General features: G+C 42.5%; 3 protein-coding genes and 1 long non-coding RNA gene across 6 annotated transcripts in view; 1 reads left to right on the top strand and 3 right to left on the bottom strand.

Moving 5' to 3' along the window:
• Positions 1 to 11,892, bottom strand: part of rbm46 (RNA binding motif protein 46) — a 31,190-nt gene extending 19,298 nt beyond the window's left edge. The window contains exons 1-7 of one of the 3 annotated variants that reach the window (XM_086272956.1): positions 11,744 to 11,892; positions 11,098 to 11,277; positions 10,023 to 10,203; positions 9,669 to 9,825; positions 8,762 to 8,891; positions 7,060 to 7,157; positions 3,886 to 4,279 (exon numbers count right to left, since the gene is read on the bottom strand). In XM_086272956.1, the coding sequence (XP_086129082.1) occupies positions 3,886 to 4,279; positions 7,060 to 7,157; positions 8,762 to 8,891; positions 9,669 to 9,825; positions 10,023 to 10,203; positions 11,098 to 11,277; positions 11,744 to 11,762 (1,159 nt within the window). In that variant the 5' untranslated portion in view covers positions 11,763 to 11,892. Of the gene's footprint in view, positions 1 to 3,885; positions 4,280 to 7,059; positions 7,158 to 8,761; positions 8,892 to 9,668; positions 9,826 to 10,022; positions 10,204 to 11,097; positions 11,302 to 11,743 lie in introns of all 3 variants that reach the window. The other 2 variants (XM_086272964.1, XM_086272947.1) reach the window with 2 other exon arrangements.
• Positions 10,986 to 17,136, top strand: LOC147334511 (uncharacterized). Its single transcript, XR_015126199.1, has 5 exons — positions 10,986 to 11,313; positions 12,564 to 12,673; positions 16,283 to 16,365; positions 16,477 to 16,628; positions 16,737 to 17,136. It is a non-coding gene; the product is annotated as an uncharacterized LOC147334511 (long non-coding RNA).
• Positions 12,361 to 16,968, bottom strand: lratb.2 (lecithin retinol acyltransferase b, tandem duplicate 2). The gene is made up of 5 exons (XM_086272975.1): positions 16,723 to 16,968; positions 16,472 to 16,577; positions 16,272 to 16,346; positions 15,376 to 15,528; positions 12,361 to 12,757 (listed from the first exon to the last, which is right to left on the bottom strand). The coding sequence occupies exons 1-5, from the start codon at positions 16,938 to 16,940 to the stop codon at positions 12,602 to 12,604; spliced, it is 708 nt and encodes a 235-aa protein (XP_086129101.1). The 5' UTR covers positions 16,941 to 16,968; the 3' UTR covers positions 12,361 to 12,601.
• An 864-nt stretch (positions 17,137 to 18,000) lies between the features above and the next one.
• On the bottom strand, positions 18,001 to 23,468 carry LOC147334510 (lecithin retinol acyltransferase-like). Its single transcript, XM_086272936.1, has 2 exons — positions 22,504 to 23,468; positions 18,001 to 18,814 (listed from the first exon to the last, which is right to left on the bottom strand). Exons 1-2 carry the CDS (start codon positions 23,077 to 23,079, stop codon positions 18,662 to 18,664), a joined length of 729 nt encoding a protein of 242 aa, XP_086129062.1. The 5' UTR covers positions 23,080 to 23,468; the 3' UTR covers positions 18,001 to 18,661.
• Between the last annotated feature and the right edge of the window lie 654 nt (positions 23,469 to 24,122).

Genomic DNA, 24,122 nt, shown 5'->3' with positions numbered 1-24,122 from the left:
ACATATTAAAAATGCCCAAGGCTAAGTGGTCAAAAGTCTGGCTGTACTTCACAGCAAAAGATGCAAACTCAGCAGCCTGCAACAAGTGCTTTAAGGTGATACTGTGCAAAGGAGGTAACTCCTCAAATCTGATGAAACACCTGGCGACGCATAGCGGTTTTTTTAAAAGCCAAAAAATGCACCGTATTTGATAGCTTGCTGCGAGACCTCACACCGTGCACATCTACTGCGGGTGGGTTGCCTGTTATCGGACCCGGAGTTAGCAACATCCCCCAAAAACCCGAAGAGGAGAGTCCTGGCCCCTAGCCCTGCCAGTGTAGCAGAAATGATGACGGATGATGATGCAGCAGCAGCCGTTCTTCTCTGCATGAGTAGCTTAATGTTGTTCGTGTGTAATTTACGTTGAGTAGGCTAACCACGTTGTTACATTAATGCATGTAAGGTGAACTAGCAAACACCGTCGTAGCTACATGCGGCTGTCTTCTTGTTTGATGACAGATACTCCCTTCACCCTGGCCAAAAAGGCTAAAATGACCAAAGAAAAAGAGGGAAACAGCTGAACATGAGAGGTTTTTGGACAAAGTTTGTGTTTTTTCCATTGTTTAAGCACTGCTTCCAGCCTAGAGTGATGCCATAAATCCCCTATAGCTGCAGAAAAGGCTAACATTGTTATCTTTTTACAAAAAAAAAAACAAAAAAAAAAAAACAGCTGAACATGAGAGGTTTTTGGACCAATTTTGTGTTCTCCATTCTTTAAGCACCGGTTTGAGCACCGGCACCATTTCAAAAGTACCGGTTTGGCACCGGTATCGGATAAAACCTAAACGATACCCATCCCTACTGACAACACGCAGTGAAAACATGCTCGAGCTTCAGAGTAGGTCCACTCCTCCACTGCCAGCAGAGATTTGATGTTACCCCCTAAATCTGAGGGTAAGACTCACCTATTTCCTGAGGAGGCTCTGTAGTTGGAGCACAAGCTCCTATTTTATAAAACTACTCTACTGCCATCCCCAAACTGGATTCTGTATGTTTGTAGCAAGCAGTGACCCACTAATATAGACACTGGCACCTTAGTTCTATGGTACTCAAAATCAACATCAGCCAGTATTTGTTGTTGACTCATTTTCCACCATAATTTGCAAATAAATTCTTTAAAAATCAGACAATGTGATTTTCTGGACTTTTCCCCCCTCATTTTGTCTCTCATAGATGAGGTATACCTATGATGAAAATTACAGGCCACTCTCATCTTTTTAAGTGGGAAAACTTGCAAAGTTGGTGGCTGAATAAATACTTTTTCGCTCCACTGTACTTTGGTTAATTCTCAAGGAAGCAAATGACTACAAGAGAAACATAAAACTGTTTAAAACTGGTGACAAACTCAGCCAAACTTTAATCTACAGCTGGATTATTATGAGAGATATTCGATCAGAACTGATGAGAGATGTGGTTATTATGCAGAAAATGAACAATTTCACAAATAAAACATCAACTACAGATGAGGAGAAGATCTATGCTGCACAGTTCTATCTAAAATTGAACTGAGAATGACAGAAAATTCATCCACGTTGTTCAATGTTTCACAGAAAATATTTAAAACTGTCTGACAACCAGCTTCACAGTTTTACGCAGCCGGTTAAACTTTGAAAAGGGGGGACTGATTTGACTCCTCACAGAGGAAAAAAAAAATCCATTATACATTAAACTGATGACTTTATATGTTTTTAGTTTTTGCTCATTAAAAAGTTTTAACAAATATTCTTCTTTTTTTCCTCCCTACAACTGCTGCAGCTAATGAATGCTTTCGATTAAAGTTGAACTTTCTAGCATGTTTTGGATTCATTATGCAGTTGTGGTCTCCACTCCCACCCCACCTGCAACCTCTCCTTCATCCTCCACTCTGCTGCTCCTATCACAAAGTCTGGCCCAGGTTTATCATCATCAGTCGACAGTATACCAAGTAAAACTAAACTAACAATTACAAGTTGTTGTGATAAAACATTAGAATTCACTTAAATAACAATAAAAACTCAATTTTAGTGAAAATTAAAACTAAATAAAAATATAAAGAAAATACTTTTAGGTAAATGTTATTTTGACTTTAGAGAAAACCTACTGGTTTTCCAGTAAAATTAAAATAGTCCAGTTAGTCCTGAAACCAAGTCCAAATACAATATGTGTTTGTTAATGTGAGGGAGAGACACGTAATAGTGAAGCTGCAACGAGCAGAGAACGTGAAGGTGGATTAGTTTAAATCCCCGGAGACAACCATCCAAAGAAGGAGAGGGGAAGACGAGACTGCAGTCAGGGGTGGTTTACGAGATATTAGAGAGAGCTGCTGTGATGTGTGGTTTGCAGAAGGTAGCACTGACAAAAAGACAGTGGATTGTCATAGGGCGTGTCCAACATGGACGAGATAATCAATGAGTACATCAGAGGGACAGGGCAGCAGTTTGAAGAAATTAAAAAGCTAAAAAGGCAAGGCTGAGATGGTTTTGGACACGTGAAGAGCAGATAGTGGAGACAGAGCTGCCAGGCAAGAGGAAAAGAGGAAGGCCACAGAGACAGGGTGAGGTGGAGGTAGACGGTCCGCTGCTGTGACCACTGAAGGCAGCAGTTGAAAGAAAGGAGAAGCAGACTGTGACCTGAATAAAAAGCTGTCATTTTTAGATGTGCCGAATCTTCTCCCTTACATTACTTCATATTTTTGTCAGTGAAATCTGCTATTTTCTGCATAATGCTACTTCTACAGTAAAGTGGCTGTTGAGGTACAGCCGGTCATAGACTAATCCAGCCTGCATGCCAAAGTAACTGAAGCCCGAGTTGCTCTCTGGTGCGTTTATAAGAATGTGAGTGTGTAGGAGGGATGTGGTCTCTGGCCTGCTGCAGTGGAGAGGTGGTGCAGTGAGCTCATGGGGTGGTGCCGGGATGTCAGAGGGGACAGGTGATAATGATGGCACTGATGACTCGCTGCCCTTTTAAAGTGATGAAAGAGACTGGTGGAGCGCTGTGTGTAGCGGAGAGAGCTGGCTCCGGGATACAAGACAGTGCCAAACATAAAAAGACGCTTGTGGTCAAAAATAAAGCCGAAACCATGACAACTGTACACTGTGTGGGTCCGGTCATTTCACAGTGTTAGATAGAAAGCTGGTGTGAATGAGGCATGTTGCATAGAGTAAAAAAAACACTCTTTAAAAAAAACAGTCCATTTGCCAAAGTTTACATCTGATTTTGTTTAAAGCAGAGCTTTCTGTAGAGTTTTCACTGTGTTTATTTGGGACTTAAAGTCCTTAAAAAGTTCAAATTTATCACTGACTGGTGAAAAAAAATGGAAAGAAGAAATCAGCAGTCACCCTCCATGTTCACTTTAGCTCAGTTAGCCTCTCATGTGTTTGACCTACACACGAGTAATACAAGAGTACATGAGGGGCTCAGCTCCAAATACTGGACGACTCAGTAAAAATAACTGAAGGGAACCAAAACTTTGACAGCTGCTTCTTCATCTTCCCCGGGCATTTCAAAACTCCTGGCCTCTTGCCTCTGTCTCCTAACCCTTGGACTTCACTTTGAGAGAAAACGTCATTGACACAAGACCCTTTAATAATGCCAATCTGTGGATCTCTGCAGAAGACCGTCTTTTTCACGTCACTACAACATTAAATGCAGGTTATAGAAGCAAAGCCCACCAGTGGCTTCATTAAAAAGGCTGGAAATTGAAAGAAAAGGTAACCTGAGACTATCAAATTAAATATTATTTTCTTATTTTTCCTGCCGGAGACTTTGTGCCTCTGGTTGGAATCGTACCAGCGACCTTTCACTTCTACATAAGAGGCAAAAACCCCCCCAAACATATAAAAGATTTCTATTTTTTCCCCCACTTACCTCGACTCCCACTGTAGAAGGGGTTTGTCAGTGGCAGGGACACCAGTCTCATTGGGTCTCTTCCCATCATCCCTCCATCATTCTTGTGCAGCCCAAATGTCCCGTTTCCTCCGTTCCCTCCTCCTCCTCCCTGACTACCTCTGGTGCCGCACTTCCGGCCAGCTGCACCTCCGTCTTTGACACCCGCTGGTTTGGCCAGCGTCACCTCCACAGCGGCTCCGTCGATCTGGGCTCCGTTCATGAGGCTGAGCGCGGTGAGGGTGTCGCTGCGAGAGCGGTAGTGGACGAAGGCGTAGTCGGTGAGCTTCTTGACTCTCTCCACGCAGCCCGGCTTGAAACGGGAGAACTCCTGACGAAGAGTTTCCTCCGACGTCTCCAGCATGAGGTTTCGCACCTGAAGTACAAACGAGATAAGTGGCTGCTCAGGCTTTGAAAGCAGAGAATGAAATAAAACACACAGCAGACAGACGATGCAGATCACTTTTATTCCTGGTAACCATGTCCGAACAGCAGCAGGAACAACCCTCTGGCACCAAAGAAAATGTTAGATTTCACATTTTTAGTCAAACCTTTTCAAAAATGATCAAACAAAAGGCGTGTGGCATTACATGTCCTCGTTGATCTCACCACGTTTTGACCCAGAACCATTTTATTTGTCATGATTTCACCTGAGGAAGTGAAAACAGGCTTCCCCACTCACACCTTACCTCAGGTGACCTCAAAAGGTCACATGACAGTGTGGTCTCAACCCCCGGTGATGATAATGGCTAAAGCCTTTTTTCACACATTGTGGGTCATGTGATCAATAGAGGGTTAACAGCCACCTAAGAGGAGAAACTCAACTACAGTTTAAACTCCATCTTTTGGTTTCAGAACTGAAAGCGCCTCTTGGGTGGGAGCAGAAATGTCTTCACGAACTTAAACAAGTGCAGCTGCCTTCTATTATTTTTACAAGCTCTTAAGGAGCCAGTGTTGGGCAGTGTTAGGAGAAGCTGGCTGAGATATGCACCTAGTTTTTTCAGGTTTTTCAGGAAACTAACTGTGACCAGACCAAGCTAATTCTGGGCTTAGACCCAGAATTAGCTGGAAAGATTATTTCTCTCGTCTGGCCTGGAAATTCCTCGGAAACTTCCAGGAGGAACTCAACTCTGGATGGAAATGGTGTCAATTAAATCACCAGAATAACAAAATAAATCCAGACAGGCAGAAAGTGCTGGGAGTTTAAGTGAAGAGCCAGATAGGAAGTAGATTTGCTCTGTCACTAACCGTTTATCAATACAGGACACTAGGTTGCCTAGGTAAAGTATTTATTGCCCTGCCAATCAGCGGTACCCAATGGCTTGCCTCGAAGCTGAGAAATCATTTAATTGATTTCCCATCATCTCTGCTCGCCGCGTTGCTTCTGTTTGCTTCCTTTTGGTCTCGTGTGTTGAGTACAGATGAATTTAAATGGTTTTTTTGTGCATTTTTCTATTCAATTCAAACAAATCACAACCGCAGTCGCCTCAAGGTGCTTTATATTGTACGGTAGGGACCCAACAATATTACAGAGAAAGGCTCCTGTATGTTTAGTGTCAGCAGCTTTTGTGGCTCTGCTATTTTCTAGCAGCTCGATGGTGTTTTAGAGCAGCTGAATTCAGAATAAAGCTGTTCCCTGTTTTTGTTGTCAGACAACTGCACAAGCATGAAACAGGCACACACACCCTCCCTGTTAAGACCTAAAAACAACTTATGGCCATAAACAGTTGTTTCAGTTACTTTGCTCTGCTTTTTTATTTTGTTCAATTAGCCTTCTTGCCAGCGATAAACTTGTATATTTAGTTAAGCCCATCTACCAAGTCCTGCCACACAACTTTTCCATGACATGCTCAGCAAACTCAGCCCAGTTTAATGCAGAGATGTGCATTAAACTTAATGGTAAAATGATCGGGAACGTTTTGGTTGAGATTCCCTAGATGGAAGACCTGAACTGAAAACCAGCTCATTCGCGATGCATGCAGCAAACCAGCAGGATAAGCCTCAACTACCGTGGAGCTGCAGATTTATCCAGGAACAAGCTTTCTGTTTTGGACACGTGAGCTTCATCGAACTCCTTACAAACACCTTTAGAGTTTTAAAGATTTACTGTCTTTGTTACAGCCAAACCGAAGCAGAAGACAGTGGAGCTGGTGACTGAAGAGGTATAACAAGAGCCACCCGAGCACATTAAAAAGCATCCTGATTAGTGTCTTTGAAACTCCATCTAACACCAATGTTAGTGAAAAAGTCTTAACAAACTCAAGCAGTCACATTTTGTGCAGACGAACAGATTCTGCTCGACTTCTCTCTAAACTTCATCGCTGTGGCTGATGAGAGGCCGAGTGAACGGAGCAGCTGCGAGCAGGTTTTCTCGAGTCGAGGGCTTGGTTTGCTAAAAATACCCCTCGCACTGTACATGCTGACCTCGGATCACACCTCAGTGTTTCAGCCTCCTCAGTAATTGATCCCCTGGAGGGTGAACGGCTCCTGCTGCTGCTCACCTTTGATATGGGTGAGGCAGATGAGTGTTTCATGGGTTTCTGCCTGAACACACGCCGACCTCTGCTGCACAGCGCAGCTTTCGTTACACTCGCTGAGGCCCGACTCGCTAAACCGAGGGTTGAAGTCAGGTTTAGGAAAGGATGGATTGTCACAAACGATGCAGCCAGATCCAGGCCTGTTTCCACCAATCAGAGTTCAGCTACTTATCACCCTACATTAAATCTACAGTGACAAATATTAGTTCAGTTTGTTTTCCAATCAATTACTGGTTCTGTCGCTAGCTAACATTAACTAATGTAGCAACCAACAAACCAGCGAGGTGGTGTCACGTTCTGTACCGGCAAAAAGATGGCGCTAAACAAGCTTTAGAAAATGTAAACACTTCTTACATCCAGCGTCACAGACGGTGTTAAATCTATGACAACAAGAGCACTTGCAGAGCGCAACACTTTATGTTTTTTATCATAACACGTTGCCATCGTTGTGATGTAGTAGGGCATACATTGGACAGCTCTGTGTTTTCATATGATATATTACTCAACATGGTTCCTTGAAACTGTTTTTTCAAGGTTAACTTTAACCTTTAAACTTGTGGACACTACACTGCTAACAAACAAACTAAACACGTGTGTGTTTGTGTGTGTGTGTACGTACATAAAGGACCCTAACACGCTGCATGACCTCCTCATCCACATCTTTCTCAGGCTCCGCCCAGTCGACCTGGATGGAGTGACCCCACAGCTGGAAAGTTCCTGCGGGACACAGCAGCATCACGTGACTGTAACGTGAGGGTGCTGACGGTTTAAACCCGTCAATGAATGAACAACACGCACACAGCTGGCTCTCCGCTGGCAGGACACACACATAATAAGGGTGGCTGTTAAAAAGAGGAAGTTTTCACGTTGCTCTCAGCAGATGAGGCTCCACTTCCTCCTGATTAACTTCCTGTTTCACACCATTGTGATTCTCATTTTAAATCTCACTTTCATTAAAAAAATTTTTTAAAGGGAACAAAAACCTTTTCATCTTTGTTTCCCTTCTAAAGTTGCTGCTGGTGGTTAGAGTAATAACCTCGGTTTTATACCTTCAGTTTCCTGTAGCTGCCCTGAATCAACACATGCTTGACAGGTGTCCGACTCCACCGTGCAGGAAATCTGCAGGAGCAGCAGTTTGAAGATAAAATAAGCAGCTGGGGAACATGTTTGTGGTTAATCCGGTGAATCGATTGACTGAAGGATCAATGTCCAATGCAGCCCAGGGGCTGAGACAGGAGGGAACCGATAGCTTAATGGAAACAGCTAGCTGAACCTCCGGACAGCAGCGCAAACTCATCGGGAGGGGAAAGGAGGCAAAGGGGGGAACACTGCAGGGGTGTTCTCATACTCACGGCTCAGTTATCCAACATGATTAGCACTATTAGAGCCACTGAACGTGATTTTTTCCAAAGTTTGAGCTTTAAATATGAGTAAAAGTGAAAAATAAAGACAAAAGAAAAAAAAAGAGGCGGAGGTGAACACAGTGCCTCAAAGCAGCCACATGGAGCCTTCAATAACACCTCATCCCCTCTGCACACAGCTGGGTTACACCTCTGGGCACCTACAGTGTTTGGTTCAATGGTCAGTGGGATGCAGAAACTGCACACGTGCTATTGTCTGCACAATGTGTATTTTCTCAGATTTTCAGTTTCAAATTTCCAGACTGTCTTATTTAATCCACTTAACGTACATAATTCACTTACTTTCTGCATGTAATGCTACTTACTGCACATAGTGTCCTTCTGTATATATCCACTTAATGTATCGTGTGTCAGGATACATTCCACTGCGTGTTGCACTTGTATGTGACAGATAAATAATCTTGGCCACTCCCCTTGTCTTTGCAGACCGAACTCATCAATGCAAGACACACCATCTGTCCTGCTTCAGATTCATTACAGCAGTTTGTTTCTGCAGTACTCTTGTATCACAGCAAAAAGGTTGTGGGTTCAAACCCATGTGGAGTTCTGAATGTTTCTACTGCCGTTACAAAAAGCAAACATGCCGGGTTGGGTTGTTTTCTCTCTTACATCATCGCTTTAAAAGACTCGAGCACTCCTGTGGATTCTACATCAGTGAACTCATCTTCTGCTGCTTAAACGATCAGAGCTTTGGAAGCTGCTGTCTTTCCTCTATAAACCCTCGGACCCAGAAGTCAGTCTGTGCTGCCCTCTGCTGGACGCTGAGAGGAACTGAGTCAGCTTAAAGGCTGCAGGTGCACACGTGTGACTCGGCACAGTGAAAACAAACAGTGGACACACAGATGTCTTCAAAGGTTAGGAAGGAAACACGTGGAGGAGGAGGACGAGGAGGAAGGCTACCTGGAATGAGCTTCCTGCGAGCCATCGCTGCAGCTTTGTGGGACTCGTACTCCACAAAGGCGAAACCTCGATTTCTGTTCTTGTCTGTGGTGCTCGGGTACACGATCGCATCCACCACGCCGTCCGTCACCTTGACACATAGACGCAGAGGGGGAGTAGCAGAAACTGAGATCTGAGAGACACACACTGCTTCAGAAAAGAGAGCAAACAGTACGACAGGGAGAGTGAAAGGAATCATCTGATTTTAAAGTGCCTTAACTTGTCCTGTTAGAAAGCCCTTTGAAATAACAATATATATATTATGTTTTATCATCATAAAATTCACAAACCAGCTCCATAAAAGTAGAACAGGAGGCGTCCTGCACAGATGTGACTCCCATCAAAAACCCAGTGTCAAACTAACAGACGGCCAGTGGGCTGCTCTGCTCTCTTTCCCGCTGAGGCCATTTTTACCATCTTTAACATGACGTTTATAAACAAATATCTGTAGGGGAACCATCTTTCTACTGAATATTTTCAGCTATTTTTTCAGGTTTTTCATCAAAGACGGAGAGGAGGAGGAGGTGGAGGAAGCTGCCAAGCAGCAGATCAATCACTGCTGAATTAAACAGCAGCTGTGCAGAGAGCGGACAGCTGAGGCTCAAACTGAGAGGTGGCCGCGAAACTCTGCAAAGAAGCAAAGCTTCCACAGTGAGGACGCATTAAAGCTGCAGAGCAGGCCAGACTGAATCTGAAATGATCCATCTGCTACCTGTAAGACTTTAACTTAGAGCATCTTCTTCCTCTTACAGCGGTCTGACCCTCCTCCATTTCCATTAGCAGTGATGAGGAATAAGCTTGGACACAAAGATGCTGGTATCACATATGGAAACCAGGAACTGTGGGTCAGTGAGTGAGTCTGCTTTACCTTCCTCATCTCCTCGATGATCTCGTCCTTCCTCTTGTCTTTGGGGATGGAGCCGATGAAGAGGCGGCAGTTGTCCAGACTCACGCACACGCCGATGAACTTCCCAGGGCGCACCTCGTAGTTGTCCAGCATCTGGATGGCTCTCTGCGCTGCTTCTCTGGAGCACAGAAACACTCGTTTTTAAGCTCTTTGCACAGGTTTCACTTCACTGGACTGCTTAACTACTTTTACCAATAAGAAAAAATAAATGAACATATACTCAGTGTGACGTGACTCAAAATGCCTGTGTCCTACACATATAAACACCTGAAAAACAAACGCAAGAGTCAAAGAAAACTGAGGAAGACGAGCGACCTGTCGGTGTACATGACGAAGGCGTAGCCGCGGTTCTCTCCGCTGAACTCCATCATCAGTCTGAACTCGTAGATCCTGCCGGCTTTCTCGAACAGTGGCACCAGGTCATCCTCGTACATGTCTCTGGGAATCTTTCCAACGAACACCTCACAACCCCGCGGGGGGGCGGGACCCTCCCAGCCTGTACCACAGACACAGAGTCAGCTGATCAAAGCCTTCATATTCATAAACACTTCTATCACTTATTTGATCAGATTAGAAGGTATTTCTGGGATTTCTACTGGGATTTTCGACTTTTTAATTAGGAGCTTAAGTAAAAAAAATTATTATTATTATTAAAATATGTGGAGTGGAGCAGATGCTGCTGCAGGTATTTTTGACAGCTGTGCAGATTACAGCAAATCTGATAAACTGAAAGCAGCATAAATGTAAAAAATGAATGCATGACTTACAAAAAAAAAGTTTATGTAACAAATTAATTTAATAATTGAAATAAATTTAAATACTAAAATTAAAACTTAAATAATTTATATTAAAATCAGTAAACTAAAGTGTCAAAATAAAATTTAGAATATATAAATAATAATTTATTATTGAATTGACTTTTTAATTAAAACAATAATTCACATTTGTAAAAGTAAAGAAAATTAAATGTGCAAAAATAAATTATTTGAAACTCACTAAAGCAAAATGAATATATAAAAGACGTGTTTATCTGTTAGTTAAACGAGTACTGTATACTAAAAATAAAATCACCAAATCAAAAGAACAGGATGCAAAATATTTCAGTTTTACACAAATACAATGAACTGCAATAAAGAAGAATATCATCAGTTATTTAAAAAAGTGCAAATAATTAAAATTAGTGAATTCAAATGTATGCCTTAATAAAAATAAAATGGTTTTAATGAAAACAAAGCCCACAGTTTCCCCTCCGATCTCTGCTTCACATCTAACCAGGAAGCCACCTTGGTACCTGCCTCTCTCATACACATCTGTTTTGACACAAACGGGACTCCAGAGCTACCCCGGGGCTGTTGTTTGTCTCTTTTACTTGTGTCGCAGGTTGACATACCTGGAGGTGGACCTCCGTACTTCCTCTGCCCGTTCTCCTGCACCATGTTGTAGCCCGTCTTATCGATCAGGGACAGCAGAGCCATCTCTTTAGCACAGATCACCTTTAAGTCCTCCTCCATCACCAGCGGCCTCGCCTCTTCACCCGAGTCCGTGTCCACGTCTCCCTCCATGGGATCCTCTGTCCGACAAACAGCTAGGTTACCTGCCAGCTCAGGTGAGACTGCAACACTCAGAAATTGAACCCGAGGGTGATGTGAACTTTTAGTGTCTTATAATTTATTTTACTCTCTTGAAAATATTATCTGTGCTTTTTGCCTGTTTTCTAAGTCACCGTTTTGTATATACTAAAGCCGCTATAAAAGCTAAACTAGCTTTCATTTGCTTTTGTAGTTTATTTTTCACACTTTCAAGCGTTCACTTCACATCTTAACGCCAAACAGCAACATTTAACACTAATAGTTTCTTTCTAAACTGCTCGTGTAGCTAGCTTTATTCGTTTAAAGCTTAAAAGCAGCCAACGATCCGCTGCTAACTCAGCATGCTAGCAGTTCCGTGATATAGCTTAAACTTTCTCTTCGTCCGACCGTTTGTAAACCATTAAACCATGATAATGAAACTTTATTTTGGGTCGGATAAAATCTTACCGCTTCTTTCCAGCTCCATTTCCTGTCACAATGAAATAAAACCCTCCCGTTCCCGGACGATGCTGCGCTCTTCATCAACGACTCACCGAGAAAAGAGGCCGGGCCAACCTGACACCTGTGAGTGACAGGAAGCTGGCCTCCCGTCAGCCAATCACAACGTTCCTCTGTATAGGCGGGGCAACAGAAAAAAGATTAAAAAAAAAATCTAATAAAACAAAATAAAATCTTAAAGTATGACCCTGAACTTTGGAAATTGTTTTATAATAATAATAATAATAATAATAATAATAATAATAATAATAATAATAATAATAAATTAATTAATATACCCCTCCAAAAATCTAAATGTGATTTTATTTACATTAAAAAAACAAATAAACTATAACACCAATGAAACGAAATAGGAGCAATAAAAAAATAACAAAATTACAAAATGTAAACGAAGCATGTGTAAAATAATTTTGGAATAATTATCTAATAAAAACAAAAAATAATAAAATGACACAAAACCATATACTAATCATGTTATGTTAATAAATTTGCTTCTTGAACTAAAATTGTGATTAAAGCAGATCTACACTTGAAGTAACCTGGAAAAGACAGAGACTCAAGTCTGCTGAATTAAAATAAAAATTTATTTAATATATGACTTGAACATACAAGAAATAAGGCAAGCTTATTTTTCTTGTTCTCCTCGACTCCAAACATTTTTTCTCTTGGTGATGACTCAGACTAAAAGTCTGTAAAATGCCAGGACTCAACACTTATTGAACTTTAAATATTTTATTGAATTTTCCTTTTTGAATGTTTTGTTGTTCAGGGGGCAAATTTCTGCAAGTTTGAATGGCTGGTTTTTCTTCATGAGGCCATCCAGATGAGGAAAGGCAGTATAACAGCCAGTAGCACAGAGCACAGACTCACAGCCTGCAGGTAAAGCACCAAACACAGTGCCAGCACTGCCGCTGACTTGGCAACACGCTGACTCAGTAGCAGCTTCCTCATCGTCTTACAGAACTGATGAGGAGAAGAAGAAGAAAGGCAATAATGTAAAACCATCTATTATAGTGATGGTAATTTAAAACCCTTAATCTGCTCGTCTTATAGTGTGAGGAAAGAAATACACTGACGTGTATAGGGGGCAAATATTCAGTTTTGTGTTGAAATGAATTGAAAGGAAAAGTTTTTATTTTATTAGAGTGGTACCTGAAATTTTCCCAGTGTCACAGTCACAAGCCTAACTTTAGACACACCTGTTTAACTGCACTTTGACAAAAATATCTAATCGGCCAATCACATGGCAGCAGTTGAGTGCATTTAGGGCCATGATCAACCTGCTGAGCATCCGAATGGGGAAGAAAGATGATTTAAGATGATTTGTTGGGTGTTTCAGAAACGGGTGATCTGCTGGGATTTTCTCACACAACCATTTCTGAGGTTTGCAGAGACTTTTTTTTTTTCACTCCGTGTGAAAATGCCTGGTTGATGTCAGATGTCAGAGGTCAGAGAGTGTCTGGTTTGACTGATAGCAAAGCAACAGTAACTCAAATAACCACTCGATGCAACCAAGATATGTAAAAGACCAACAGCAGCAGATAACTGCACCAGGGGTGTCACTCCTGTCAGCTAAGAACAGAAAACTAAACATACAGTTTGCACGGGATCACCAAAAACAGAACATTGGACAACAGAAGATTTGAAAAATGCTTCTTGGTCTGATGAGTCTCCATTTCTGCTGCAGCATTCAGATAGTAGAGTCAGAATTTGCTGTAAACAGCATGAATCCATCCTGTCTTGTAACAACAGTTCAGGCTGCTGCCAGTGGTGTAATGGTGCTGAGGATTTTTTTAAACCTACAGCCCATCTGAGTATTGCTGCTGACCATGTCCGTCCCTTCTTGTACCCATCTTCCTGATGAATAGTTGCCCCTAACATGCCACAAAGCTCAAATCATCTCAAACTGGTTTCTCAAACGTGACGATGAGTTCGCTGAGTTGAAATGGCATCAAAAGTCACCGGATCTATTTGGGACCTTTGGGAAGTAGTAGAACTGCTCATCATGGATGCTCAGCTGACAAATGTGCAGCAACTGTGTGACGACATCATGTCAATATGGACCCCAACCTCAGAGGAATGTTTCCAGCACCTTATTTAATCTGGACCACTAAGAATTAAGATGGCTCAGAAGGCAAAAAGGAGGCCCAACCCAGTACTAGCAAGGTATACCTAATAAATTGGCCAGTGAGTGTGTGTTCTTTTGGACTGCAGTGCAGAGTTTAAAATCAGCACTGTGTTTCCACTAGATGGAGTAGTTGCACAGTAATCTGGTTTTCATAGCTTTACATTTGTAGACAGTCACTTCTGAAACAAGTGAAAACCATCCACAACACATGCTTTTGTGCTTGTTTATCAGCTGACCGATAAATTGTCTAATCTTAAAGGTACTGCCATGCTACCACACAGCTGTCTTTAATTACAACTTTCGCTTTTTTACAAGTCTTCTATCCAAATGACGTTCTTTAAGCCGCTTTGCTCTTTTTAAATTTCACTTTAATTGCCACACTCGTCTTCCTCCAGTTCATGCACTGCCTTCTTTCACGATTATGGTACATGCTTTTAATCGCATGCTGCAATCAGACGGCCTCGGAACAATGCAGCAACAACAAAAGAGCTTTCACTCAGGGCCTGTTGCTGCAACAGGGAGGCTTAACCCTATTAAAGAGGCAGGCTGGTCTGATCTGTGGTCAGTGTTAATCTGCAGCAGGAAACAACTGCTTCGCAGCTGAAGTGTAGGAAAGAAGCATGATCTGATGTGTGTTCACTGTTGGAGGAGCTGTTTGCTGTTCTTTCAGAGATTCTGAGCCTTAAGGTCAGAGTTTGGGTGAGAAGTTTTTACATGAGGATAGATTGTCCGATGGTTGTTTAAATGCATTCACTGATATGCTGTCGAGTGGCGCCCCCTAGTGAAGAATGTCACACACTGGTATTGCAGACTGAAACCGATTGAAAGCAGCAGGTTAGCAATCTGTCTGCTTTTATAAAGTGCAATTATTTGCCAACCAGGAGGATGCAGGTAATCCAAATTGTGGATTACAGGTCTCCTGTGCAATTGCCTTGCCATTAAAAAAAGACCCCCAAGAGATTAAAGATGTTGGTGAACAGCTGGTTGACCAGATTGGTTGCTAAATATGAAGAAATTCAATGAAATTGCTCATTTCCCCTGATCGCAAGGAGGTTCCTGTCCTGTTCTTGCTTTACTGTGACAGTCAGTTACCTTCATAGTTTAAACATCACAAGCGTTTCAACTGCTATTTCAGCAGCTTAACTTCTTAATTCCATTTTTCATTTCGAAAGTCAGGAGCAGGATTTGAATCCATGCCGCCCACTGAGGAGTTGGACCTTGAATGTTGAATTTTGTGGCATTTACCCACCCAGAGACGAACAAGTGGTGCCATTACAGCTGCTTTCAGTGCTTCCACATAAACTGAGGAGAACTACAATAATAAGTTGAGCTTTCTATCAGCTATAAAAGACAAACTGACAACAGTCGTGCAGTTGTGTGATTGATTTTCCAAACGTGACTTTAAGATGCATCTATTAATAAGAAAAAAACACATTATCATCTCTAAGATCACCTGAAATGTCTGGAAGCTCATGACAGTGCCGTATCTGCAGTACATGACAAAGTGTTCACAGTTGTACCACAGCAGGCTGTAGGGCACTTCTCCCTCTAGCTTCTCTGCCCTTCTGGCCACATCCTCCCCTTTCAGCACTGCGTGGCTTAATACCTGCACACAGAAGAGAGCAGCCTGCATGTTGAAGTATGTTTGGGCAAGATCCCAAACCCCAGGATTCCTCTGTGTGGGTGTGTGTTTGAATGTTTGATAAAATGCTCAAGCACAGGAAAAAAGTGTTTGTATGACTGTGTGAATAGGACTTGTAGTAAAAAAGCACTTTGAGGTCTCAGTAGTAGCAGAACAGTGATTAAGTGCCCGATTACAGTAGGAAAGTGCTTTATATTCACAATTGTAGTAAAAAAAAAAAAGAGCACTCAAATTGTAGTAAAAAGGCACTTAATATTGGTGAAAAGCGCTATATAAGTACACGAGTATTTACCATAACCCTACGTTGCCTGCAGCTGTTGCCACATCTATAATCCCTTCAGATTAACATTTATTTAGAAGGTTAGTTCCCAGTTTGTTGGCCAGAAACATTTGAAAAACAACATCGTGTTCTCTCTTTTTCTCAGTTTAAAGCTATAAAAGGTGTTGCTTCACAGGCAAGTGTTTCTCTTTTTACTCACTAATTTGGATTAACCCAACAGTGGGTTCATGTATATTAAGCCCACAGTCTAGCATAAAAATAGTATAAAGAATCCTTAAATGTAACTTTATGACATCTCATACCAATAAAGTGCCTTTGGGTGTATTACTATTTAGACTAAGGATTTATCAATAATAGAATAATGTGTTAAGTACTTTAATTATAAGATGTTAAAGAAGTTAAAATGTTTGTTTTGTCCTGATGTCACCTTATCCATAGGGTTGACCCGTATGTCTGCTCCATAGGCAAAGTCCTCTACTGAGTCCACCCTCACACTGCCACACTGAAGACACAAGACACGGGTTAGATCTCATTTACGACTGATTCTTTACCTGCTGTCATGTGATATGAGAGAATAAGCTGTTGCACATTAAACCGGATGCTCAGCTGCTGCACCACTTCGTGTACCTTAGCCAGTACTCCAAGTAGGAGTCTGGTGTTGGAGACCATCTGACTGATCCGATACTGGTCACTGGAGATGACGGGCATGATGTCTGGGATGAAATGAGCTACTCTGTGGAAAGGAAAGGAGTCATGAAAAATAAATGGAAAGTGTGAGTCATTGGTGAGAAAGGAAGGAAAAACATTTTCACTTTTTTGAAACAGAATTTAAACCTTTGAACTGTTTCACTGATATTCTAGCTGTCTGTCACCCTTACCTGTCTCCACCCAGGTAAATCCCAAAGTGTATGAAGAGAGTCCTGGGAACCTCCAGCAGGTCTCCTCTGGTGAATATTGTGTCATATTTACTCTTCCTCTTCTCCCCTCCATGACACTCCGGCTCCTCTTCACTCTCCTTCTCTTTCTTCTTCTCCGCCGGTGGCTCGAATCCCGAGGCTGAGATAAAAAGCAGACCGAGGAGCGGCAGGGGAAACATGTCGAGAGGAGACCAAGGGGAAAGTGGAGCTGTCTGCGGTGTGGTTTTGTTCTGCTGGTGGGTGGGGCAGAGAGGGGATTAGAAACTGCTGGGAACCTTTAAGAGCCTTTTTTGAGCAGCACACTCTACAGTCACATTTTACATTGTTGACGTTGATCTCTAACAACATTTTAGAGTCTTAAATGTGATCAAAGATCCGTGCCTTGGTCACAAATAAACTTTAAAATCTTGATGCAGAATCTCAAACTTGATTTGAAACATAATCTTACCATCTGTCAGATAATATAAGCTGCAGCCATTGTTTCCATGTAGTTGTAGTTCCCACATGTCACCAACAGATGGAAGTAACAGTGTACCAATCCACAGAAGACTACGTTTATAATGAGAAACATGAGAAGCGTTGTATGAAGCAAAACACTTGGGACGAAGCTTGAAAGTGGATATTTGGTGTGACCACCTTTATTCTTAAAACAGCCTGAATGTTCTATTGTAATTTTTATAAGTAGTCTTGAGGAATAGTTCTCCAGACTTCCTGAAGGACATCCAAAACTCTTCTTTGGATGCTGCCTGCCTTTCGTTCTGTTCTGTCAAAATGATCCCACACTGCTTCAGTAATGTTGAAGTCTGGACTCTGGGGAGGCCGATCCATGACTGATAGTGTTTTTGTATCCAGGTATGCTTTTACTGCACCGGCAGTGTGTGTGTTTGGGATCATTGCTCTGCTGAAAAATGAAGCTGCTGCCAATCAGATGCTTTCCAGATGGTATTGCACGGTGGATCATACATTTTTATGTTGGACGCTACTTTTCATCATTTCATCAAAATCCCCAACGGCACTGAAATGCAGCCCCAAATGTTTCAGTGTTGAATCTCTTCACTTTGTCAGGTCTTTGAATTTCATTGGTAAAAATCATTTACAAGACTTAAAAATTCTAACAAAAGGAAAGTAGTTTTTCTAACTTTCACATCCTTGACTGACAGAAGAACCTCGGAGACTCCAACAAGGGTGGAATTGACGATGTGGTTATGTGGCTGATAAGGAATACAAGATATGTTTGCTTCCATTTCCTTTATTTACATATAAAACACAGCACATTGTTACAAAGGTAAAAAATAATTCTGTACAAAAGCTTGTGACTGTTAGGAAACAATCAGGTCATGTAGACTATCTGCAGACATTTACACACGAGCTTCACCTGGTTACAGTACTAAAAGGAACATTCAAACGGAGGGAAATTAAACGACTGACTTTTAAGACGGTCAAGATGGAAAGAGTTAATTTTTTTTTCAAGTCAATAAACCCTTCAGAACCGTATGTATGGTCTCAATAGAAAAATAAATAAGTCATCTTTGGTTCCTTTACCAGCACAACCTTTCACCTTGAGACATCATTAGTCAACCAAATTGCGTTGGAGACACAACATTTTTGAGTTTTGGTGAATTTTGAGCCTGTTGCTAATTCTGTTAACTACCCATCTCCAGTTTTTCCTCTTTTTAAAAAAGACAAACAAAAAACTGAAAAAATAAAAAGCAAATCACTTTCTGTGCAGCAGAAAAAAGCTACCAGATGGTGAAGTACAATTTTAAAAAGTTTTTTGAAAAGTTAAAATGTTTGCAGAAGACTGCGTTCACACTGTTGGTCTTCCAATATGGCGGCTCAGTGAGCTCTGAACCAGCGGTAAGGCTTGAACGCTGACAGTAAGTGCAGCTCCAGGCGGCTTTTAGCTCGCCATCCACAAGGTGAAGGGGATGAGGAAGGCTGGCAGGGCGGTGCTGACGGATATTCCCATATAAGCCATGGAAAGGAGCCCTAGCAGTGCTGTCAGCATGGCGTTTCGCTGGTCCCGGATCAGCAACTTCAGCCACTCGCAAAACTGGAGAGAGAGGACGAAAACGGGCACAAAATTAATTATGATCATATTAATAGAGCAGCTGAAGAGCTTTAAATGTGACAAGACAAATATAAACTCAGGATTAATTTTATTTCTCAGTGAACAGAGAGGAAAAAACCCTAATCAAATCAACGTGACACAGTTTTTAAAACCAGGGCAACTCCCCAAAACACTCAGCAGTTTTCCAAGGTGTAAAGCAGGTAGGTTGGTTGGTCTATAGGCCTTTTTTTTTTCAATTTACACCCAGTGATTCGCTCAATACACAGATAAAACTATTAGACACAGGATAAGTTCACTCTACTCCCTCCCCCCAAAGACTACCCAAAAAGCTCAAATCAAAGAGCTTTTTGTGGTTGATACAAATGAAGCAAAGCACCAGTCTTAAGACTTTCTCTAAGCCGACCTCTTGTAGCAGAATAACGACCATAATTGACCTGATGTTTATTTTTGTGAGGGGCCCTCAGAGGTCCTTTTAAGAGCTTCTGTTGGCCCCTAGCCTCCCTTGAAATGAACCTGCAGAGGCAGACTCTGAGGCTGCAGACAGGTCTGATGTTTAGGTTAGAGATTGCAGGAAGTGAAACTTGATCAGGGGAAAGTTTCTCTGCTGCAAGAGAGAAACCACAGTCTGTTCTTTATTCCTGCTGCGTTTAGCTTCAGTTTCATTATAAGATAGGATAATATTTTATATACAGCAAGAATTTTCATTTTGTATGTGTGTTCAGAAATGGATATATACATATATATTTTTAATGTACAAGAAAATAAACTTTTAAATGTATTTTTCCTTTGTTTGTTTTTTTTAGCTGAGGAGCATGTACAGCTTTCTACCACTAGAGGTCTCTCTTCTGCACATTGTGCAAGACAGCGCCCCCTGTGACGTTAACTGGTTTGCCTTTTGTTTTTTTTACGTGTAGGTCAAGTGCATTAAGCCCCAGTTCCACAGGCCTACAGACTGCTTGCCAACCACTGGTCGCTAGGGAAACTGTAGCTGTGTCCCAAAACTGTGTATATACTTTAACGGGGTTGGTGGCGTGAAAGTGGTCGTAAAGATGTATTTGGTGGTGCACTAAAAACATCCTCGCGATTGACTTGGTCGCTAACTGATAGCTGCGGTCACCTGCAGTTTGTGTGAAAGATGCTGAGTTGTTATGACTCGCCAAGCAGTAGTGACACTGATAACGCAAACTGTAAATCAGGAATCATTGACCTTCAAAGTAAGAGCTGCCTTCTTTTTTTTCTTTTTTACATGTGTGTGGGTTTTTGCAGTAAGCCACAACTTTTACTGTGTTCAGTTTTTTGAGTCACACTTTTTTAAAGATTCACTAAAGCTTAGAGTGTAAAATCTGTATTTAACGCAAACTATTGGCAACCATGGCAACCTTCCTCTAATGACCAATGCAATCACAAGGAAGTTGTTGGTGCAGCGCCCTTCAGCAACCTAGGGACCGTTTCATTGTGGGGTCTTTACCTTAGAATATAAAGCCCCTTTAGGAGACTATATAGATAAAATGAATAAATGAAAATAAAATAAAATGAAATGAATAAAATGAATCAAACTGAATAGACTGGAGGTTCCCAGGCGGTCGCTGACCGGTCTCTATGTGTGACTGAGGCACTGCTTAAACACGAACAAAGAAAAACAACAGAAAAATACAATGTTTGCTGAGTTATCCTAGCTAGCAAGTAAACTGTTAGCTAAAAATAGCTTTGGTGCTCAAATAATAATAAATGATATTCCTGAGTGTTAAATACTCAATATATTAATTACCTGTCAGTTTTTTTGTTTGTTTTTACTTTTTGGTGCTTTTATGTCAAATGTAATGAACATTTCACTTCGAACTTTTTACTTTGAACTTAGATGTTCAGAGGAACTGGTGAAAATGGTGTAACATGCTAATAATCTGTTTTCTCATTAGCATTTTGTATTAGCACGGGGCATAAAGTAAAGCTGAGGCTGACTGGAGTGTCTCTAGTTTTTCAGATATTTGGACAAACCCAAAAGGACTGCACCCATCTGAACTCAAACAGCCTCAAACAGAGTTGCTTCTGTGATGCCTAACCACAATCTGAATTAACCACAGAGAGGTCAGCTTTCTGATGTGCAGGAGCCTCTGCTGCATCATCATCATTATCATCATCAGAGCGTACCAGCCCAGATTCTGCTGCTGCCTTTTGGTTTCTGGCAGGCGACTCTGGTCTGAATGCAGCTCTTGTTCTCAGGACTTTTCCAAGGAGTGACCCAGATTTTCCTTTTCTGCTCAGAAGCAGCTTCACATTCACTTGGAAACAAAGGCAGAGAGCTGTAAATGTTGTTTTTAATGTCTGAAAATGAAGACTTAAAGCTCTTGAATAAATCACTGCGGTGAACAGAGTTAGCTGCACAAAGAGACCCCCCCCCCCCCCACACACACACACACACATTCATTTTGGATGTGTTTTTAGCCGTGATTATTGCTATTATGGCTTCTTTCCACTCCTCTCTTCTACTCTCTGTAGGACTTTTAAAGATCTGTGGACAGGAAATAAGTTGCAGCCAGACTAGAGCATGGCAGAACACAGTGAGCTGGTTCTACAGCAATAATAATAACTAACTACTGACTGTTTGTGAACCTAAGCTGCAAACGATGCTGTGATCCTGTTTGCTGTGATTCTTTTTATTTTTAGGCCACTTAAGTGATAAAAGCTACTATGTTAAAGTAACGTCATTGCATTCAATCAATAATAATAATGTCATGTAGGTGACTATTTACTTTTAGTGTGTTTCACTGTGAAAACTGTTGTAATATTACTTCATCAGTCTAAACAGATGTCAAACATGCGGTTCGTGGTCTAGAATCAGCCCGGCAAAGGGTCCGATCTGGCAAAGTGGATGGCTTTGAAAAGATGTAAAAACCAAAAAGGATGAGGGCATGAATCTTGTTCTATTTCCTCGTTAAAAATGTGTAATGACACCAGAGTTTGAGCTGTGAATGTCACCTGAGGTCTGAGTCAGTGTCACGTTTTCTGCCAGCACCCACGGCCATCTGCACCAAACTAGGTAACAGATAAAGAGTTCAGATTCAGATTTTTTGTGGCCCCACATTTAAAAATCCAGCCTCAAGTTCACAAACCATCTACACATTCAAAATCGAATGACTGCTGTAAAAGAAAAGGAAAACAGGGCTTTGTTTACAGCCTTTTAAACACGCTTGGATGCACCTCGACTCCACATTCAAAAGGTTGAGAATAAATAAAGATTTACAGCAGAACAAACTGTTTCTGCTTACCGTGAATAAAGTGTATCACTGTGAAGCATCAGTGCAGCCCTGTCACTGTCGCTCTGATGTTGCGCCAAAAATTACACTTAAACTGTCATAAATGACTTGTTGGCCTATAATTTGTTAAAATGTGTCACACATCTGTCATAAATGATACGGAGTCACTCTGAGTGTCAGTGACACCAAAAATTTGTTTTTCAAGATCGATCTGGCAAAGAGGGCAATAAACCTTGTGGCAAATATAACTTAAAGTTTGTTTACAGAACTTTTTTTATAATGGAAATACAACGACACATAAACAGAGCAGGTTCTCCTTCATCGATCCTGTTCACTGCGATGTGTTTACCATCAGGAGAGATATTAGACATAAAACACCCAGAAAACACGCCGGGTCGGTCTTGGGCTCGGGCTCACCTTGTCCGTCTGCAGGCTCTGCGCGGTGCCGTAGCGGCAGTAGGTGACGAAGTGCTCGCAGTTGTTCCATAGCAGGCTGTAGGCGACAGTGCCCACCAGCCGCTCCGCCCGCAGCGCCACCTCCTCCCCGGCCAGAGGGCTCTTGCGCACCGAGCGGTCCATGGCGTTCAGCAGGATCCCGGCGCCGTACGCGAAGTCCTCCACAGAGTCCACGCGCACGCTGGCGCGCTTCGCGATGACTCCTACCAGCAGCCGTGTGTTGGTCACCATCTCCTCGATCTGGCGGATGTCGGCGGTCAGCGCCGGGAGGATGTCCGGGATGAGATGCGCCACCCGGTCGTCGCCCAGGTAGATGCCAAAGTGAGTGAAGAGAGTCCGGGGAACCTCCAGCAGGTCTCCCCGCTGGAACCGGTGAGAGGCTGAGGCGGGCAGCGGCGGTGAGTCTTCCCGGTCACAGCGCTTGCTGGTGGGCGGCGGTTCTGCGCACTCTACGCCCAGAGGAGGCAGCAGGCTGGAGAGCTTGATGTGCGCGAGGAGGAAGAGCTTCTCCAGGAGGAAGGTGAGCGTGTCCAGCATGGTGAAGCTGAAGTAAACCGGTCTGTGATCACTGATCTGCTTCTCTGTGGCCTCCTCTGCGCACAGCCACGAGTTTTCCTCCTCACTGTGGATGGGAGGGGGCGTGACGTCATGACCGCAAAGAGAGGCTGCAAGAGAAAAGCGGGTGTGGGACTGGGAGAGGGGGCCAGAGAGGGGGGAGCTCTCAGGGATCTGCAATAGGTTTGTGAGTCAGGTATGAGGCCACGGCAGAAAAACAAAAACAGAACAGAGCTCAAACCACAGAGCGTCGTCCTCCACCGCGTTCACCACCTCCACACCAGCCAAAATGCAGAGAGGTCACAACTTCCTAGCACAGCAAAATGTGGCTCTCACATATTCATCACAACCACCTTCCTGGGAACTGTGCTGAGGTCGCAGCTTTTCCAAAGTCACCAAATGGCCTAACACACACACACACACACACACACACACACACACACACACACACACACACACACACACACACACACACACACACAGGGAGGCAGAGTGAGCTGGCAGTGTGTCTGCAGAGCTGTGTGTGTTTGTGTGTGTGTGTGAGCTGCAGGCTCAGCTCCTGTTTGTTAAACTCAGAAAACTGATTAGTAAATAAAGTCATTATTCTTGGTGTCACTTTAAACTCCTTGTTTACTTCCGAGCTTCCACCAAAAATCCCTGTGGGGCCTTTAAACACATCATCACCTCTGGAGCTGGAAATGCCAAAAAAAGGACATAAACTGCAGTTCCTCTAACGACCACTGGAGGCTGGGACTCCCACAGACTCCTGCGTTAAAGTGTTGAACTTTAAATGAACATGTTGACAGACTCCTGCAGAAACAGTTTTGATCTCTGTTGCTAACTTAACCCATCATAACAACTGTTAGGGGTGTGGCCTTTTGATTGACTGACAGGTGAATGGCGACTAGGTGGTTGTAGCAGCTAGTTCAACTTCACTAATTGGACTCACTGAACTGGACCTGTGGACTAGCCCTTTACCAGCTGAACTGGTAATTTAGCTCAACTCGGTTTTAGTCATTTTCCAT

Source organism: Aulonocara sp. 'chitande type north' Nkhata Bay, linkage group LG3 (assembly GCF_057382095.1).
Source record: "Aulonocara sp. 'chitande type north' Nkhata Bay isolate Kocher_YH1m ecotype deep benthic linkage group LG3, A_spYH_male_GT1.1, whole genome shotgun sequence".
Taxonomy (NCBI): domain Eukaryota; kingdom Metazoa; phylum Chordata; class Actinopteri; order Cichliformes; family Cichlidae; genus Aulonocara; species Aulonocara sp. 'chitande type north' Nkhata Bay.
This window is presented reverse-complemented; position numbering and strand designations above follow the sequence as displayed.